This window comes from Uloborus diversus, chromosome 5, assembly GCF_026930045.1.
Source record: "Uloborus diversus isolate 005 chromosome 5, Udiv.v.3.1, whole genome shotgun sequence".
Lineage (NCBI taxonomy): Eukaryota > Metazoa > Arthropoda > Arachnida > Araneae > Uloboridae > Uloborus > Uloborus diversus.
Genome location: NC_072735.1, coordinates 13,902,417 through 13,922,389, shown reverse-complemented (window position 1 = coordinate 13,922,389; position 19,973 = coordinate 13,902,417). Strand labels below are relative to the sequence as shown.

General features: G+C 34.8%; 1 protein-coding gene across 1 annotated transcript in view; it reads left to right on the top strand.

Moving 5' to 3' along the window:
* Positions 1-19,445, top strand: part of LOC129222453 (cell adhesion molecule DSCAM-like) — a 207,010-nt gene extending 187,565 nt beyond the window's left edge. The window contains 4 exon segments of the mRNA XM_054856967.1: positions 734-847; positions 3,032-3,090; positions 4,404-4,479; positions 19,100-19,445. Coding sequence (XP_054712942.1) covers positions 734-847; positions 3,032-3,090; positions 4,404-4,479; positions 19,100-19,215 — 365 coding nt within the window. The 3' untranslated portion in view covers positions 19,216-19,445.
* Positions 19,446-19,973: the final 528 nt, after the last annotated feature.

Here is a 19,973-nt window from a genome sequence, read left to right as displayed (position 1 = left end):
GAAAAAACTTAAGAACAATTTATATTCTAAAATGTTCTGCACTAATTAGGAATTCCCTCCGGAAGTAGTCTTAAAGTTAAGAGACCAAAAGCACTTTAAAAATCCTAGTTTTTGTCTTGTCCTAGTTAGTTAACTATTTCAAAGCAGTTTAGACCGATCCAAAAGAAACTTCTAAAATGTTTTTCACAAGTTAGAAAATATCTTTTTATAGACCCGCTGGTGAACCGTAAGTAAAATCAAAAACTCGCGAACTTGTTTTAATTTATATACTGAGAGGAGTAACTCTTAAACCTGTAAAGCAAAGATAAATAGAATTAAAAGCATAAGACCTAAGAAATATATCAAAGGCCTGATTAATACACGGTCCTGCAGGTCCGTGGACTTCGGCACTATAATTTTAGGGGCACCAAAATAAGGTCCTTTTTTTTCTTTCTTTATCTTTTTTTTTAACTACTAATTTTAAAGTCTGCAAACTTTATTATGAGAGGGGCACCAAACTTTACCAGGCCAGATCCTGGATCACTTTGGCTTTACCGATCCCTGAATATATCTCCTACTGTTCCTTGTCCAATTTTTGAGCCCCGAAAACGATGCTTCTTGATGCTGCGTCATAGTTCGACTGTACTATGTAGATGTATTTAATTTCTTTTGATCTTCTTAGTGATAACTTTTACTTGGATATTTGAAAAAAAAATCAAAATTATGATTATCTTCATTTATTTTCCACCAGCAGATTATGAGATGCGGAAACCTTGCAGTGATACATTTATGATGAGTGATTTGAGCAAACAGATCACCAACAAGTCACCTAAGAATTCACACTATGCTTGTCCTACGAACAAATTCTGTAAGTATCATTAGGTATGAAATAATTCAATACATTTTGTGCTAAAAACTGAAGAGATAAACATAAATAAAAATTAAATTGCGATTTTCAAGAAATTAAATACACGAGTTCTAGAGTTACAATAAACCCATTTTACAATTCAAACAGGTATAAGCTTATTGATCCAAGATTTCTTGTCAAAAGCGAAATTATGTTATTATTTTGTTGGATGGATTTTATTTTTTTCACTTAAATCTAATTTTTTTTTTTTTCATCCTCCTCCTTCCTTCCTTTAAAACAAAGGTGGACATTTTTTAAATTTGTTGAATTTTTCTGCTTATATTTTTAATGTGAAGTTGTATTTTTCATTTAAGCAGTGTCTTTGAAATGCGATTGAATTATACTTATATTCCAAAAAATTTCATTGCTTCTTACATTTTCAGCTATTTAAAATTAAGCTTCTTTTGACCCGTCGAACGGGGAGAGGGGAAAGAAATACAATTTTATGTTACCGTATTTTTTATTTCCCAAAGCAGGTCGAAAGATTTCGGCAGCCATTAGTGTCCGGGCCCATTTAAGAGTCACGAGTTTTATAAATTTCTAGCTAAACACTTGATCTTGGCCTATTATCGTATAAGGGGATGCATCTCATCTCACGCTTTCCAGTAAAAATTCCATTGCGCATGAATTTTGGAGTTATGCAATAAATTAAAGAATTAAAAACGTATTTTTGATCGATCAGCATTTGCAAAAATCCAGGAGTAAGAACGTACGTAAAAAAAATTAACTAGATTTTCGTCTTATGACTTAACATCTCCACTCACACAAAGTTTGACATCATAACAGATAAAGTTTTTCAATAGACTCTACTAAACGCTTAAGAAACTTAGTAAAACAAAAGACAAAACGAAAACTTGAATTCAAAAAAATGAAAATTTGTTAAAATATGAGCATTTATGGGATTTTTTTTTTTTTTTTGGCTGCACAAACGCGACAAGTGATCAATTTATAACCTTTATTATTTTGTAACGAACTAAAGGGAAAAGTTAAATAAATACCTTTGAGCATAAAAAGTAATGAAAGAAATTAAAACGTCAAATTGCACAAATTACAAATTACTGTAGTAATCTGCAATTTTTGCTATTTGACGCTGTTATTTCTTATTTTAAGAGAAATGGGTGTTCATAACTAAATGCTGCTACTTTAAAATTGTCTATCAACGAGAGTATTGGATGAGAATTTGTTGAAAAAAAATTTTTTTTTTAAAGGTTTGAAATTTTGTCGACAGAGGGCGTTTTTAAGGATATCCATTACTTCCCGATCGTCAAACCTCGATCCTAGCTGTGGAGGCAATTAAAAAATATCTCGTAAATCATGATAATCCTAGAACTTTACATGTGTGAAAACTTGGTTAAAAAAAAAAAAAAAGAAAAAAAAAGTTCGTAGTTCCTTCCGTTCTGAAAATGTTTAAAATACTGCTTCTTCATTCTGCGATTTCTTATAATACTTTTACGTTGCGAAGACAACCCTTATTTTTGGAGGAAAAAAAAAAACCTTATATCTTCATAAATTATTCGAAAACCCATGGAATAGTTACAAAGTTAGTAAAAATAATTCGTTAAGTTTACATTTAAATACCAACCTTTTACAATGTAGGGAAAAAATGATTTAAATAAATACTTCTTCAAGTTGTACTTGGTTTAATAAAGGCCTGCGAGATCAAAGTTTAGATGGAAAGTGTGAGCTGAAGCTGACAAGTCATGTGACTTACAATTAGGTTTTGCTGGTAGAGCTCCAGAAATTCAAAAAAGTAGAAAAATCAATGAATGAAAGACTACGGATGCTTGTAGACATAAAGGGTTGGCGTCCATGCATTAAAATAAATGTGTATATTTAAACTTATGTGTTGATACTAACTAAAAAAAGGAAGGTAATTTTGCAACATTGTTTTGATGATGATTGTTTTTATAGTGCAGCATACGGTAAACCAGAACAAAACTTGAGTACTTTTTTAACGTAATCTTTTTGTTCCACAAGGAGTATTTGGGGGGGAAATTGGAAGGAGTATTTGGGAAGAATAAAATAAAATGTCAAAATATCAATATTATAGGTGTTTGGTGTAGTTTTTTTTCTTGCACTGAATGCAAAATTTTTCACAACATGAAATATTTTTCTACTTTTCTTTATTGTACTATTCTTTGCAAGCAAACAAAGGAGATTATGCAGAACCCTATACTTGTAATGACAATACTACAACGAGACAGGTAAGGGCCATTTTTATATCCAATACATTGTTTCCTTACGTTAGATACTGATAATTAACAATGACTAGTAAAATCAACGCAATTTATCAATGAATTTTTACATTTAAATTTTACATCAGCTACGTGTAAGTTGATATAATTAGTTTTTTGTCATCAAAGAATAAGACCTGACCACGGATTGTATGGAAAGACAAACACCCGTTTTACAGCCGAAAATGGATGAATCTATTATTTTTTACTGATGTCAGTTTTTGCAGAAGCATAGTCTCTTTCAAATGAGCGGAATACGCGCATCAAATTATAACCTTTCCCCCTTATTCACATAGATTCGTCTTATCTGGACGTTTGAAAATTCCATGCAATCCGTGGTTGGACAGTATTTCCTTAATTTTTTTTATAATGTTTTCATTGAGTGCACATTGATCTTAAACTTAATTTTCAAAGTAAAACTTAAGCTTTCTTAACTTGAACAAAAGCAAAACGCAAACAAACTCGTGCAGTGAGTGTGCCACAAGTAAGTCTCCTCCTGCCTTATGCACCCTTTATAGCATTTCAAATCATGCGTAGAAATATGTAGCACAGTTCCATATGGAAGCAAATATAATCATAAGTATGTTTTTTCTTCGAAGAAAATGTTTTAGGAGCTTCTACTTGTGGGTTAAATATTTTCATCTTACAGATTCGAAAAATAATGTACAAAATCTGAAGTCGAAGTCTTATTTTCTTCCACTCAACTCTGCTTGCGTGATAGCTCTTCGTTCGAAAGGCGTGTTTGGTGAGGGGAGCTCCTGCTGTCCCATCTCCACAGCTGCTAGAAATGTTCTAGTCCTTCACATTTTCAATAACAAATCGTTCCGCACCTTTATTCCAGGGCATTTTTCTTCTGTTTTTGTCTTCTGCTTTTTTTTTCTTTCAGCTTCAATGGAAATAAACATAAGCCTAGAAAACAAAGTTGTACTTTTTATTATAATTATAATATTTCTTTTACGTAATGGATTAAAAAATATTTTCACATCCTAAAGACTCAAAGTTCCAATGTCAAAATTTAAATATTTTTTTTTTAATTTAAACGTTTATTTTTCAAGTTTCAAATTAATTTATCAGAAATTTAATCCCTCCCCCTCCCTTTTTTTTCGCGTAAGTGCTCAAAAAAGTCGCACTTAAAAAAAAAAACTTTTTAGAAAGATTTGAAACTACTTAACCTCATCTTACATAAAATTCAGTCCTTAACACGAAATGATTGTCAAATGCGAAATGATGGTTTGTTGTCCCCAAACGGATTAATCTGAATCATTTCCATTGTTTTTTTCTAGGGTTCCGACGGAATCTTCGCAACTATTAAAAGGTGCCCAACGAGGCCTATATATATGAGCTCATCTTATAAGCAAGGTAAAAATAAAACCATTATGTAATAGTTTTACGGAGTTACGGAGTAAAACGTAGATGATGGATTGTATAAGTTTGCTGAGCTAGAAGCCCGATATTTGATGTAATAATGTGATTTGATGATTATGTAATTGATTAACAATTTAGCAAAAAAAAAAAAAAAAAAAAACAAAGAAAAAAATATTAATTTGAAGTTTGACATCTTGAATTCAAATTATGTTTTTCGCAATCACGAGTATGTGTATGTAGGCGTGTGTGTTTGTGTATGGGGGTATGTGTGTTTTTGTGTAGGGGGTATGTGTATGTGTGTGTGCTGGCATAAGTTTGTGGGTAGTTGTGTGTGTGAATGTGTGGGGGGGGGGGGTATGTGTATGTGTGTGTAGGCATATGTGTTTGTGTCTGTGTGCAGGCATGAATGTGTGTGTATGTATTTGTGTGTGTAGGTGTCTGCATGTATGTGTATGTGTTTGTGTGTAGGTGTCTGTGTGAGTAGGTGTATGTGTGTGTAGGTGTATGTGTGTGTATGTGTTTGTGTGTGTATGTCTGCGCGTGTGTGTAGGACATAGATGCAACCTGGAGACGGCTTTCGCTATAGGAGCAGCATCGTGAGGAGCCGGTCGACGGTGATGGTGCGGAGGGTGGCGGTGGGAAAATAAAATGATAGGACACCAAAAACAGTCAAATGAAAGCAATCGTGATTGCTCAAAAAAAAGACGACCATTCCACCAAAAATTCGTCATTTTGTTTCTCATGAACAGCTACTTATTGCATTAAACAATAATGAATTTAAAAGGGAATGAAATAAATTGTTTCTTAGGGAACCACTTGTGTAATTTTGATACCTTAAGCAACAAAATTTTGCTCTTTGGCATTTAAAACTATTGTTTGTAGGGTACTAAATTAGTTGTCACGGAGAGAAAATTTTTTTTTTCTGTGGAATGGCCCAATTGCGACAGTTACGATCCGTATTTTACAAAAACGGTCAAAAAGGCATTACTATAGTTTTAAAGTATTAGGGGAGGGTAGCCCAAAGCGGGTTTGTCGCTCATAGCGGGTAGGCATTCGCATGTCGCAGCATGGAGTGCCAGCGGCGATGTGTACGTATGTCATGTTTAGCCAATACCACCGAGTTTCAATCAATCCCAGCGAGGCAGCGGTGAAACGGCAAGACGCAACCGGATTTAAAATACAAAAAATAATACGTTTTTAAAACAAACCGAAGTTATGTAACTTGTGATTAGTCGAAGACCAGATTATTATTATTTTTTTTAATTGTAAGAGTATTATAATATTCTCACTCCATCCGCCTCTGAACTACGGTGGCCATTCCTTTTCTTTTCCTTTTTTAATTCAAGGTTTTAATTACTGGAAAAAAAACGTGCTTTTTGGCAAAGGGCAAAGCGGGTTTACCCGCTTTCTGTATGTTTTGTTGGCAAATGTAGGGTAGACCGGGGCACATTTACGAGGATTTTTTCAATGAATTTTCTAATTTTTATATTTGAACTTAAGAAATTTTATACATTGTGGTTTTATAAAGCAATTAATGAAGTAAAAATTTGTATATTCAGTTGTTGCTCACCTTTTGTTTTAACCGTAAAAAAAAAAATGTTTTTTTTAATCGAAGTCGATTACGTAAACTTGCCACGAACACGGGGCAAGTTTACGCATCGAGTGGGACACGTTTACGCAAAATAAAAATTATAAAAAGGAATAAGTAATACAGATATTTAACCAAATTTAAATGTTTCATTTCTCTTAAAACACTCCGAAATTTAGAAAATTACAAATGATTAATTAAAGAACATTTTATAGGCTAAACTAAAATCATGGGGCTTATTACTAATTAAAAACAGAATCTATTTAGTCATCTTCTTCATCACTGTTAGATTATACTTACAAAAATAAAGTATTCCTTTTCGCATACTTGTCATGGGATTGCGTTTTGACATCTAAGACATTAAACCCTGTCTTGTCCTTTTTTCGATTGGTTGTGTGCTTTCAAACAATAGATGCAAGCACAATTTTCTACTTCGTAAATAAATTCGTTCGTTAATTTCCTTTTTACAGAGTGTACTATTTCCCTGTCGCAGATTTTGGTTTCCTACTTTTTTTTCCTTTGATGTCCTCTATTTCTGCTTCAATAGAAACTTCTAAATTTTAAAGTAATTTCTACTTTTTCTTTCTTTCTTTTTTTTTTTTTTTTGTACTGTCCATTTTGTTTTGTTCTTTCTTTGTAGCTTCTAACTGCTCCTGTCTGAGGGCTTCTTTATTTAGAGTATCAGTTAGGGAAAAAAAAGGATGCTTACAATCCTTTCTTGGTTCCTAAGCTTTGGTCCTACTTTTTCAAATGGTCTCAGTTGGGATAGTCCCTAGGTGGCGATATGGAAGGCCTAGTGGGATAAATACTTGGATTATTGATAAGCCTTTTCATTTTTTTTTGACATCTAACATGGTTCTGTTAGTGTTTTGAATGCAATGTCTTACCATCTTTCAATAAGGAAAATGTATTACAGGCGGAATAGTGTATAAAGTTAAAGCTGTACATGCTTGAAGACAACACTGTATGATTGCAACCTATAAGACACAATCTGCTACTTAATGAAAAATGAATGGTGATTTTCAAACCTAAATAACCTGAAAATACTCAAGGTTTGGGACAGTACAAAGCGAAAAAAGCGTCTAGGGTCCGTTTAGAAGTAAGACAGAGTAGTAAGACACAGTAAGAACGTGCGTAAATATGCCTCGATGGAAATGCGTAAACGTGCCCAGTAGCAAGTTTAGATTTATTTTTAACGTGCAACAAAATTTAATAACTTTTTGTCCATACAAATAAAATTCTCAAAAGAAGGATAAAATTCTGGTATTTTTTGTATATTTATTTGTTTTTAACAAAGTATTATTTATTCACAATATGCTTCAAAACGTTAGCACAAAATTTACTCGGTTCGGTAGAAAATAGATTTTTCTATCCGCATGCTAAACCGAAGTTTGACTGATGCTTAAAAACTCGTGAGAATATTTGCTAGGGATTAGCATCAATCTGGTATGACTGTTGGCTCTCCATTTATAACTCGTTTTGAAAAAAGGGCACTGGGTAAACGTACCCAATGCGTAAACGCGCCCCGGTCTACCCTACTGACTTAGATTTTCTATTTAAATAGGGTAAGTATAACTTTAAAAAGTTATTTTATGATGGTAATTAGCTAGTTTATTGATTTAATCAATTATTTCTTTATGTTTTACAAACAACTGTGCTTTACTGACTTTCATTTTTTATTTAAATTCGATAAGTATAACTTTATTTATTTATTTTTTAAAAAATAAGGACAGTTATCTGGTTGATTGGTTTAATCATTTATTACTTCATATTAGACTGACAAATGTTCCAAATCACAATTAGTTAATCTTACCCGTTTTACCCGAACGGCTTACCCGTTTTAGGCCCCCTGGTAGGGCAAACTGGGTTTTCGAGTGTTTGTAAGGCTTGATAATAAATAAATATTGGGGGGAAATAATGCAAGAATCACTTTTTATTATCAAGTTCAAGATCCTTACTAGGAAATAAAACCAAAATGATTACGATAAAAAACCAAAAATTTTCGATCATTCTTTGTTAACCTACCCGCTTTGAGCCACCCTCCCCAAGAAATGGATATCAGTTATCGTACACGGTATGCAAACCTAACCTGGCAGTCTTGTGAAGGCTACGAATAACCTAATTCCATCATTACGATTCTGCCTGGTTCCGATTGCACCCACTGCAGCTAATTTTGAGATGTGCCTAAAAGACTTTTTTTTTTTTTTTTTTTTTTGACTTATCTCGGGCATGTTTAGCAATGCTAAACAACCCCCATGAATCCAAATATCTGCAAAAAATCCAAGAACAGCAACGGGTCACTAAGGACTTCATCCTTCGTAAAACCCAAACAAGATAGAATGTGCTCAGGTGAAACCTCTCCAGCAGAGCACCAACGACACTCCGGAAAAGTCTTGATATTCCCAGAGAATCTAAGAGCTTTTGTGTGGCCACTCAGGAATCTCGAATATGTTGTCTGGAGGAGTCTACCCTTGAGTATAAAGGACTCACCAGGACATTTTGCAAAATACCAGGCGTGTCTGGGAGGTGTTTTAAATTGGCGATTGAGCTCCATTTTTGAAATTGTGGAGATCTCACTGAAAGTAAGATCTCCACAAGGGCTCACACCCTCCGCAGCAGCAGATCTAGCCAAAAAGTCAGCCCTTTCGTTACCCTCAACTCCAACGTGGGAAGGGATCCATTGAAAGTGAATTGTATGTCCTGATGAAAGAGTATGTAGTAGACTCAGAATGTCCAGGCTGGTCTTGTCGCCCACATTACTCCAATTAGCGAGGTGCTGAATTGAGGCACGACTGTCAGTCAAAATCCAGATTTCCCGGAAACACTCCTCCCGCTGAACTGCACACTGCAGACCCTTCCTGATAGCAATCAGTTCTGATCTAAATACTGAACAGAAATTCGGGTTTCAGATTTTAAATTCCAAGGCCCCAGAGGGAGTAGGAATGAATACTCCACTGCCCGAAACGTCATCTTCTCCCCTGCTTCCATCTGTATAGATTTTCAAGGAAAGATGTGGTATATTTTGTATAGTTTCCAGGGCCATTTGTTTAACTAGGTCCGGTGGATCTGAACTCTTGATCACACTAGTCAAGAGCTCGTCATGGAAATAAATTCCCTCAAGCTCCAAACCAGCTCCTGCGTAACCCAGGAAATGTGTTTCCACATCGGAGGGAGGTAAGTTCAATGACCTTGCATAGGAGAAGGGGCTATGTTTCTTCAAACGAGTATTATCATTCCATGCAAGAAGGTAGGCTGAAGTCCGGTGTTGTTCTCTATAACTATATAATTTGCTAAAATACCTTGTAAGGCCACACTGTCTTCTTTTTGCAAGGGCAGGCAAGTTGCTCTCAAAGAGCACTATATCATTTCGACAACTATGTCTAAGTCCGGCAATAATTCTAGCTGCGCTAAGCTGTACTCTTTCAAGTTTATTGAGATTGGTCTCTGAAGCACAGGAGTAAACTGGGAAGCCGAACTCCAGTACTGGTCTAATGATAGAAATATAGGTAGTACGGAGGGTACTGGCCTCCGCACCCCAGTTTCGTCCAGAAATAAATTTGAGAATATTGAGCCTCTTCCTTGCCTTAATTGCTTGGCCTTCAATATGTTTATTACTTGTAATCTCTTGATCTAATGTGTATCCAAGATACTTAGCATTTTTAACGTAACTCAACTGGGTTCCGTTTATGGAGATCTTAGGTTGGTACCCATATAGATGTCTATTAGTAGTGAAAAAAGTTGTCAAAGATTTTGTAGCATTAAAGATTAATTTGTGCCTTTCAGCAAAGGCATGGACTTTTTCCATGGCACGGTTGATTCTGAGCTCACTCTCTCCGACATCCGAGCCGGAGCTCCAGACAATGATATCATCAGCAAAAATTCCGATTTCACAGTGTTTAGCTAATTCTTTTTCAATGCCAGTAATGTACAGAGAAAACAGGACGGGACTCAACACTGATCCCTGAGGTACACCCTGCCAGAGGCCCAAAGGTTCGGACAGGTGATTGTTGTATTTAACTCTAATGGATCTGTTCCAGAGGAAATCAGAGATCCAGGGAAGGGCTTTTCCTCTAATATTAAAAAGATTGTGGAGTTTGGTGATCAAGAGCTGGCGCCAAACCCTGTCAAATGCACTAGACATATCCAACAGTGCGGCAACAGTGTGGTTAGTAGGTTTCTTGTTCTGCGCGTCCCGTATTCTCTGGGTGACATACAAAATCTGATCTATTACTCCATGGCCTTTTCTGTACCCATACTGCTCTCTCGGAATCAGGTTATTGTTGTATAAGTGAATGTTTAGTCTGGCAAGAATGAGCCTCTCCATAAGCTTACAGACAAAGGAAGTTAGCGCGATAGGTCTGTAGCTCCCAGAGATACCAGTGTCTTTTCCTGATTTTAGAATGGGGATAACAATAGCTCTCTTCCATTCTCGTGGAAGACGACCAATTTTCCATGAAAAATTAAAGATATCTAGGAGTTTCTGCATGCCATGAGGTCCCAGATTGCCGATCATGAATCCATGAATGCCATCAGGGCCTGGAGATTTACGAAGATCCATTGCCCCCAGGGCTAAATTAAGTTCTTTCAAGGAAAACTCGTTGATAAAAATAGGGTCACCAGTGCTAGAGGTCCGGCAATTATGGATCATTCTTTTTGAACTGGCCTTGATACCAATATCATTTTGGTTAAACTCCAAATTGCCCACTCTTTTATAGAACTCTCCCAAAATGTTAGCAGCAGTTTTATCATCAGGAGCAGCCTTGCCCTCTGAAGTCAGCACAGTGTTGCACGGCATATTTTGTGGCTGATTATAGCTGAGTGATTGAGCAAGTTTCCAAAGTTTTGTGTTTGGGGTTTTGGCCTAAAAGACTTAGTAAAGATGATTGCGAGAAAGACTCGTAGGGCGCATTTGCAAAGGGACTCTTAGGACTTGGTCGTTCATATTACTATAGTTGCATTTTACCAATAACCTCCTTCGAGCTATCCTGCTTGCTTCGCACGTGGTAAGGAATAAGCATAAAATCTGACCTGCGATGATCCGTTTGTTTTCCTTTAACTCAAGAAATTTTCTTATCGCGGTTTTAAACTGCCTGCAATGAGACGGTGTGTTGCTCGCTGTAAATGGGCTTAAAAATGAAAATGATGATTCAGCATAATTCATTTTCGGTTGTATTTAGTTGCGTGGTCTTAAAAGCGGAGAGTCAGAGAAGGCATAAAAGACGGGTGTAGGGGCTCCCTATGACGAAGACGCTGTACTTGAGAAGATGAACGATCTATTGGGAAAGTCATGTCAACATTAGCATAATATAGCATAATATAGCAGTCGATGTCATTTGCTAGTTGGATGGATCCCCACCTTGATAGGGACTTAGGTGCCTCCAATGAAGGGGACCTGAGATAGGAAAGGATTGAAGTGGACATGTATTACGATTTACGCATATATCTTACTTCTTCTCTATGTAGTATAAAATGAAGTCTCCAAAAAATGTCTGCTTGTGTGCACGCTCAAAACTCCAGAACTACCCGGTCGATTTCACTGAAATTCTCAGAGTATCTTTCTTTCAGCACTAGAAAAGTTTGCAGACCAGTTCAAAAAAAAATCCAAAAGATTGTTCTTTTTTTATTCCAATTTAGACCCAGTTTTCACAAAAGTTCCCAAATATCGGGGTGAAGAATTGCTTGCACATATTACTATTATATATCGTTTTAAATTGTAGAATTTCCGCGCTCTACGCAATTAGTTTCAGTGATCTAATTTAATTACAACGGGCGTTATTTGCGTCTTTAGCTCGAATTTTTTTAGGCTTCGCTGAAATTTAGGCACTACTTTCTTCATTAAATAAATCAATAAAAAGTGAAGGAACTGTCCCACAGTTTTCTTTTTGACACCATTGGAAAAAACGACATTTTTACTCCAGATCTATCTCGACCCGCTGTTGAAAAAGTAAGATTCTATCTCCAAAAGAGAAAAAGTTACAAGACTTTTTAAATCAAGTTCGAAAAATTTCATCTCCATTCAAGTTGTTAACCATTCTATTTTTGCGTTTCCGTGGTTATGCTTCTTGAATCTATTGTTTCTTTTCATGTTCTCATTTCCATTTCTTTAACTTATTTTATTTTGTGTTTCCATGGTTACGCGTTTTAAATCTATCTTTCTCATTTTAATTCGTTAAAAGCATTTTATTCTCTGCCACCATTGTTTGGAAGGGAATTTTTCGCGATGTTATTATATCTTTTATTTAAGCCTGATTGTTAAATATACGTCACATGACACATTTTTTATTTTCAAGACAAGGCAAAGCCGGGCAACGCAACTAGTTTTATATGATTCATATTTCTCACAGTAATTATGATTTTCGCTTACGTGAAATATAGGACACAAAAGAATATCAACGAAGTCAGAGTGAATCACTTTGCGTTGAACTGTATTTTATTTTAAGTTGTTAAAATAGACTTACCAGCAATATATGTACATATTTTGTGTGAAAGCATCTCTATACGTGTCTAGGTACTTAAACATTTTTATAGCATACATTTTATGCATTTTAGACAAAGACACATGTTTTAAAGCTTCGATAGCTTTACTAGTTTTATCAATGTATACGCACTTTCCGATTGAAATGTCTAAAATTAAATAAGTAATAAGTATAAAAGGAAAACATCGAACATTCGAACAAATCTGTGGCTTATATTATCTGTGTATTGCATTTAACCCGATTTCCTCGCTCGCGTCTAATCACAAAACGACAAGATTTTAGAACAGATGCCTCCAGTTCTGTCTTTGTTACTTCCGCCATTAATGATAAAAATCGATTTTCAGTTGCTTCAAAGATATACGATATTTCTTCTTCGATGAGCAATTTGTTCCGCAAAAGAGCTTCCTATTATTTGGGACGAAGCAAATTTCGAAGGTTTAGGAGGATCTGATTCAATTAATTGTTTTCTGTCTCTGTAAGAACTTTTATAGTAAAGATAATTCACTTTATTGTGGTGGTATTTGTTGAAAACTGATAGGAATGTTAAATCACACGAATATCTTCAGAAACAAAGCCAGTCTGAAGTTTATTTCGAAATATTTTTCAATTGAAAGCAAAATTCTTGTGAGATTGAATAATGAACAGCTAACCGTTAACGAAAAAGCAGAAATTCAAATGGCTAACGTTGAAAATATTATCAAATGATTTATTCAGAATAATATTTAAAAAATCTAAATAATATCTAAACACTTTTTTTTTGGGGGGGGGGGGGAATGTTAAAATATTTTTGAAAGTTGTATTGACATAAATTGATTAGAGTAAAAATAATATAATGGCTTAGTTCATTCGAAGACACTTTCTGTCTTTCTTTATTTCGTTTCATTCATTTTTATTTATTTTTTATTTTTTAAGTTAAAGAAAAAGAAAGGAAAACCGACATTACATCTTTCTAAAAAACAGTACAAAGCCAAATTTAGAACTCGGATTGTAATTGTTCTTGTCAGTTGGTCCCTTAACTGCATATGTTGTATATACGAGGGCTGTTTTTTCATCAACTTCCAAAGTGGTACAAAAATAAAACTAGTGAGAGTAATTAAATAAATTTATTATCAAAAGTTAGGTACATTATTAGTAACTTTTCAACATAATCGCCATTTAAATTGAGGCATTTTTCATACCTGGGTACAAGCTTCTTAATACCTTATTCAAAGAAGTTTGCCGCCAGTGATTTGAGATGGGCTTGCACGGCGTTTTTTTGTAGCCTAACTTGTCAGTAGACACGTTTAGTGTGACGTCAGGGGTTGCCAGAAACACGGCTAAGTTTCCAATCATGCCGTTGCTATGCGCGTTGCTAAGGGAGAATCAGCGTAGGATCTTCGTACGAATAGGGTTAGAGCGATGTTTAATTGATGGTTTTTTGCCAATTAAGTGCTTTAAATAATTTTTTTTGGTGGTTTCAAGTTACATATAAGCCTTCCATAGACATCATTTGACGAGTATCGATAGTTTTTGCAAAGAAATCGGGTGAAAACTTGGCAATACATAGACTTATGTGGAATACAAGTGTTTTTTCTAGAGTTATACACTCTTCTTATTGTTATTTCCTTTTCTTTGGGGGGAGGGGGATAGGTCCGCCATTTGTGAAGGTCAGGAGAGGCATTGCCACTCTCATGCTTTTGGAAAATAACTATATTTCTATAAATTTGGCGTAATTTTTGCTCTTTTTCGACGCAACATACATTGACTATTTGCCTTTTGCACGTACCCTTTTAGAAAATTTGAAATATCATGCCTTGGGGGGGGGGGGGGCAGATTTTTCTTTTAAAGTTTAGGGCGAAATTTAATTATTATTATTATTTTTTATTTTTTTATTATTATTATTTTTTTTTTTTTTTTGAGGAAGAGTAGTAGTTTTAATTGAATTCCATGCATTCTTTTCTTTAGAAGACGAGAGGCCATGTCAGCCTAGTTAGATACCTGGAGGGGGGGGGGGGATTTTTTCCATTTGTTCCAGTAATGATGCATATTTTAATAAAACTCCATTCCTTCGGGTTCTTTGGAGGAAAGAGAGAATTGCGTGTTTTCTTTGAATTGTCACAAGTATTTTATTTTTTATTTATTTATTTTATTTATTTATTCTTTTTTTTTTTGTATTCCGAGGCGGGGGATCTTTATTTTACTCTACTTGTTATACATATTTTTTATATCAATATACATAAATACATATTGAAAATTTCAGTTTGTTCTATTTGCAATGCATAGTTCAATTAAATACTTTTTTCTTTGGGGGGAGGGGATATTTCTTCTTGCTGTGCGTAATTTTAAGTAATTGCTCTTTGAGGGGGGGGGGGCGAGGATAAAGATATTAGTTTTTTTTTTCTAGCTTCAATGGGAACTTTATCAATTTCTTCCAGCTAATTTTTATTCATAATCGGAATAGGAATAAAAAGGCAATTGGAGTTTAACTTAAATTATGTGTGGGTTCTCGCAGAAGAAAAACTTTTAAATTAAAATATCCCGATCAAACACGCATTAGGATAAGGACAATGTAACCTAACATCCCCCTCCCACTCGAAAAAAAAAATAATTTCAATGCAAACAAGCATCACAATCGAGAAAAGTAAAAATTCTCCTTCCCAAACAAAAAATAACTTATACAATTTAAAAAAAATAAAAAATTCCGCTCGAAGAAAATAATTACAATCAAAAATCTTATTAAGCTTTAAACAAGATTCAAAAAAAATCTCCCTCGTCCCGTCATTTCAAGTTTTTCTACGAAGGGGGGGGGGGTTCAAATCACATGCAGTCAATGCATATTGCATCGAAGGACAAAAAATTACGCCTAAATTTATAGAAATACAGCAATTTTCCGAAAGCGGGGGAGGGGGACAATGTCTTTCTAGACCCTCTCAAATGGCGGAGCTGTTCTCCTCCCCCCAAAGAAAAGGAATTAAGAATAAGAAGCGTGTATAACTCTAGAAAACACACTTATATTCCACATAAGTCTATGTTTTGCCGAATTTTAACCCGATTCACATGTAAAAACTATCGATACTCGTCAAATGATGTCTACAGGAGGCTTATATGTAATTTGAAACCACTAAAAAAATTATTTACAGCATTTAATTGGCAAGAAACCATCAATTAAACATCGCTCTAACCCTATTCGTACGAAGGTCCTATGTTGTTTCTTCCTTAGCAACGCGCATAGCAACGGCATGATTGGAAACGTCCCCGAGTTTCTGGCAACCCCTGACGTCACCACTAAACGTGTCTGTTGCGATAGTGTATAGGGCTGACCTTGAAATCTCAGGAAACTGATCTGATAGGTCCGTAATCGTAAACCTCCGATTGCTTCTTACAGTTTGGTCAACTAGATCATCGAGGTCTTTGTTTGCGACCGACTTTCTTCCTTGCCCCCTCCCCCCCATCATGAATGTCACCTCGTCCATCGTTAAATTTCCTACACCAATCACGCACTGCACTGTCACTCATAAAGCTTTCACCGTAGATTCGTTTCATTCTACGGTGAATCTCACACTTGGCGGGAGATTCTACCATGGTAGCCATGTTTATGTATCCCTAGATAAACTGGTGATGGCGTCGGACGCCCGAAAACGATTGAGGTTGTAGTGGGAGAGGTGCGCAGTCGACTGCCGCGCATTACTGGACGATACCGCTCGCCCTGCCGTCTAGCGGCACGATCGGAAGTTGAAAAAAAACAGCCTTCGTATTATACGTCTTTCTTAGCGTTTAATTGATCTGGTCGTTCTTCCAAAGGAAATTGATGCATCGTCTCAGCAAGTAAATAATCACGATCGTGATGGATCGTGGCAGCTAAGGGGCTGAAACGGGTTTAAACTCCCATCCAATATTTCTACACAAGTGAATAACTTAAAATTAAGAGTACCCTCCTTGATAAAGTCAAAATCTGAGAACCTTTTAGTCTATAACATTTGAGAAACTGATACATTTGAAAGGACGAATTTAATTAAGACAGTCCACAAAAGAATCGATTATTTCAAAAAAGGCATAAGTTCCAATAATAAGAAGCTTCCTGGAACCCTTTTTCAATTCAAAGTTGTGAGCTTTTGGATGTAAAAGAAACGAAAATGGAGAGCGGACAGCTTAAAAATGCCCAAATTCGTCGTCTTGATTTTTGGGAGTATTTCCTCTCTCTGAAGAATCTTTTAAATCTAGTTAGCGATCTTAAAGACATTGTGTATTTTTCTGCAGTCTGGCATCCATTCATATAACTGGTATTTTTTCGCGTTTTTTTTTTTTTTTTTGAACTCTTCTGGGTTTTTTTTCTTATAGGTTTTTCCTTTTTTAATTAGTTTTTATCTGAATTTACGTTTCCATTTCTTATTTATTTTATACATGTTTTGCTGTTTTTCTAACATTTTTCCATTTTCCTGCATAATTTTTATTTTTCCTTTCGCTAAATATGACAACTGATTTGTTGCAATTATTTTCTAACATGACATTAATTGCTTACTTATTAACTAGCGGTCCTTAATCCGAAAAATCCTAATGTTTTCAAATGGCTCTGAAACTTGTTAAACGAAAAGGTGGAAACTTCTTTGCAGGACAAGAAGTGCTCAACGGTACTGATCAGTAGGAAATAAATGAAAATTTGCTGCTGTTGATTTTGAAAAAAGAAAGAAAAACAATATAAATAAAAATAATAATTGAATTGAAAAAGATTTAATAGGATGTATGAAGATAAATTAAAAATACATTTCCGAATAGTGCATCTTATTTAGAGAAAGTAACGATCTTTTAAATACAAAATCCACAATAAATCATTATGCACCGTTTCGGAAATGAAGAGCTTTTAAAATTTTGTCAAAAATCGCTAGTGAGAAACGTCGCTCTAGGTTGTCATCTGTGGCGAGATTTTTTTTAGACCAGATTTTTTTCATGACAAAACCATGCCTGTTTCTTACATTTTTTCCTAAATTTTCTCCATATATTTTAAAATTTGAAACTTTCGAGACTATGATGTTCCCTAGTTAAACTGACATAAAGTATACCAAGCGTTTAAAAATTAAGAGCTTCAGTAAAATTTTGTTGCAATCAATTTTCTGTTTATTTATTATTTTATTCGAAAACTTGCTACATAGTTTTTTCGAAAAGCCCCTAGAAAAATTCCTGTTTCACTGTAATGAAAATTATCTATAGAAACATAGAAAATAGAATGTTTCAAGAACTTACATTAAAAACAATAGTCAAACGTTTAATTCCACAAAACTTGCTAAAATGTTGTATTTTTACTTTATTTTTTCCCAAAAAGATATTTGTTATTTTTCATAGGAACTTACATTAGCAGTCACACGCATATATAATACGCTGCTTCTTCTCTAAATATTATCACAAAATCACAATTCAAAATGAAAAGTACGCTAGACTAACGAGATTTAGCTGCTGTATATATGCAGAGCTGCCAACTTTAGAAAATCCAAAATCGTAGCTGCATTTTGCGGCGGGAGAAAGGGGGGGGGGGCGTTGCCGCTGCTTCAGAATCAAGCAGCGATGAATTGTCAACAGTACTAAAAAGAACAAAGTAATGAGACTTAATGAATTTCAAGTATGATACAGAAAATATTAATACGGAATAAAAGATTTTACACTGGCTATTATAAGATGATAAATTCTTGATTATTAGCTGTACCTTTCACGCGGTCGGCATGTCTTTTTGAAATAACATGCTTGCGGCAACCATCACGGCCACCATGTTCAACTGAAAAATCGCTTTTGCAATTAGTACATCTTGAATAACCTGCCTTTAAAGATGAAATAAAGAATGGCCAAGTGCTTTTATATTCTTTACGATATTTTTGACAGTTTTTCCACTTTTTTGCCGAAGAACCCATAAACTGCATGAAAACTAAACCAGCAGAACACGTGTAGAAGTTTGTTTTTCTGAACTTACCGGTTTAGTTTTCATGCAGTTTATTATTTTATTTTCTTACATTCTTTTGATTATAAATTAAAAAAACAGAAAATCGTAATTTTTGGACCCGCTTTCGTAGCGTCGTATTTCAAAGCTGCAATTCGTAGAAACTACGATTTTCTCGTAGCAGTTGGCAGCCCTGGATATGTGTCAAAAATTGATACGTATGGAATAGTTTTTAAAGGAATGCGATCTCTATGTAGGGGTCAGGGCCTCGCCTGATAAAAGGATATACATGCATCGAATCTGTGTTATCTGGTTGTAATTACTGAAAACTGGTTTACTAAACGTGCGACATAATTATTTTCGATCACGTAGTTATCACACGTTGTGCGCTCACAACAAAGAACAATTACAAGACTTTTAGCAGTTTAATAAGCAAAAAAAAGCCATATATTTCCAGCGTCCTTCTGCGGACAGCTCCAATTTAAATAAACACGACCAAGAATCTTGTTTAAGTGCTGTAACGAAAAGAAATATAAGTCAATGTCATTCGTATGTGCAACCCTCTTCATAACAACATTTTCACGTGTGTAGAAACACGCCAATTTCACATTTCATGTTTACTAAAATTATGTATGTTTACGTTCACAGGATCAGAAGGCAGTCAGCACATCTCAGCACACGACGGGATAGCCCCAGTGGAACCTAGTAATAATTCAGAGAGGTGGCGGCAAGACACAAGCAGCGACCACAAGCCAATGCGATGACAAAGTGTAAATACTATCCACGAATCATCAGCCTCACTTTGTACATTGACATTACGAGAAACTGTCATTTGAATGTTCAAATATTTGCTCACGCTAAGCGATGCCAAAATTAGTTTGTACATTTTAAAATGTTATTTATCATATATACATGTTGAATAAAATTCTCCTAAGTGTCTTTATTTATTATGCATTTCCTTACGTTACTATAAATCGTACTGAATAATATAAGCACTATGACGGTTTGTTGTGTAACTACAAATCAAATAGGTATTTCTTTCTTTTATCGATGTCGTTTCGGAAGAAGTGACAATATTTTTCATTTGGTACGCTGCCAAGGAATTGTATTGTTTTGACTTAAAGTTTGAATTTTTAAAAACATAATTGCTTAGTCCACTTAAATTAAACCAGTAAAACTTACATTTTGAAACAAATGGTCATGATATAAGTATCCCTGTACAAAATTCAAACAATAAAGATATAAGAATTGGATTAATGATGAAAGTTTTCTGCAAAAAAAAAAAAGAAGAAAAAGAGATAATTAAAGAAAAAAAAATATTTAAAAAATAATAAAAAACAATAAATACAAAATAAATCTCAATTAATAAAATGGAACGGTGCTTATCAACAATTTAGTAGCTAACTTGAAAACTTCTTAAGCTTCTTTCAGGCATATAACGAAATACGTTGTCTTGCATTTTCACTTATGCCGTGCATTATTTATAAACACAGGTATTTCTCTGTCTGACATTTTTTTCACA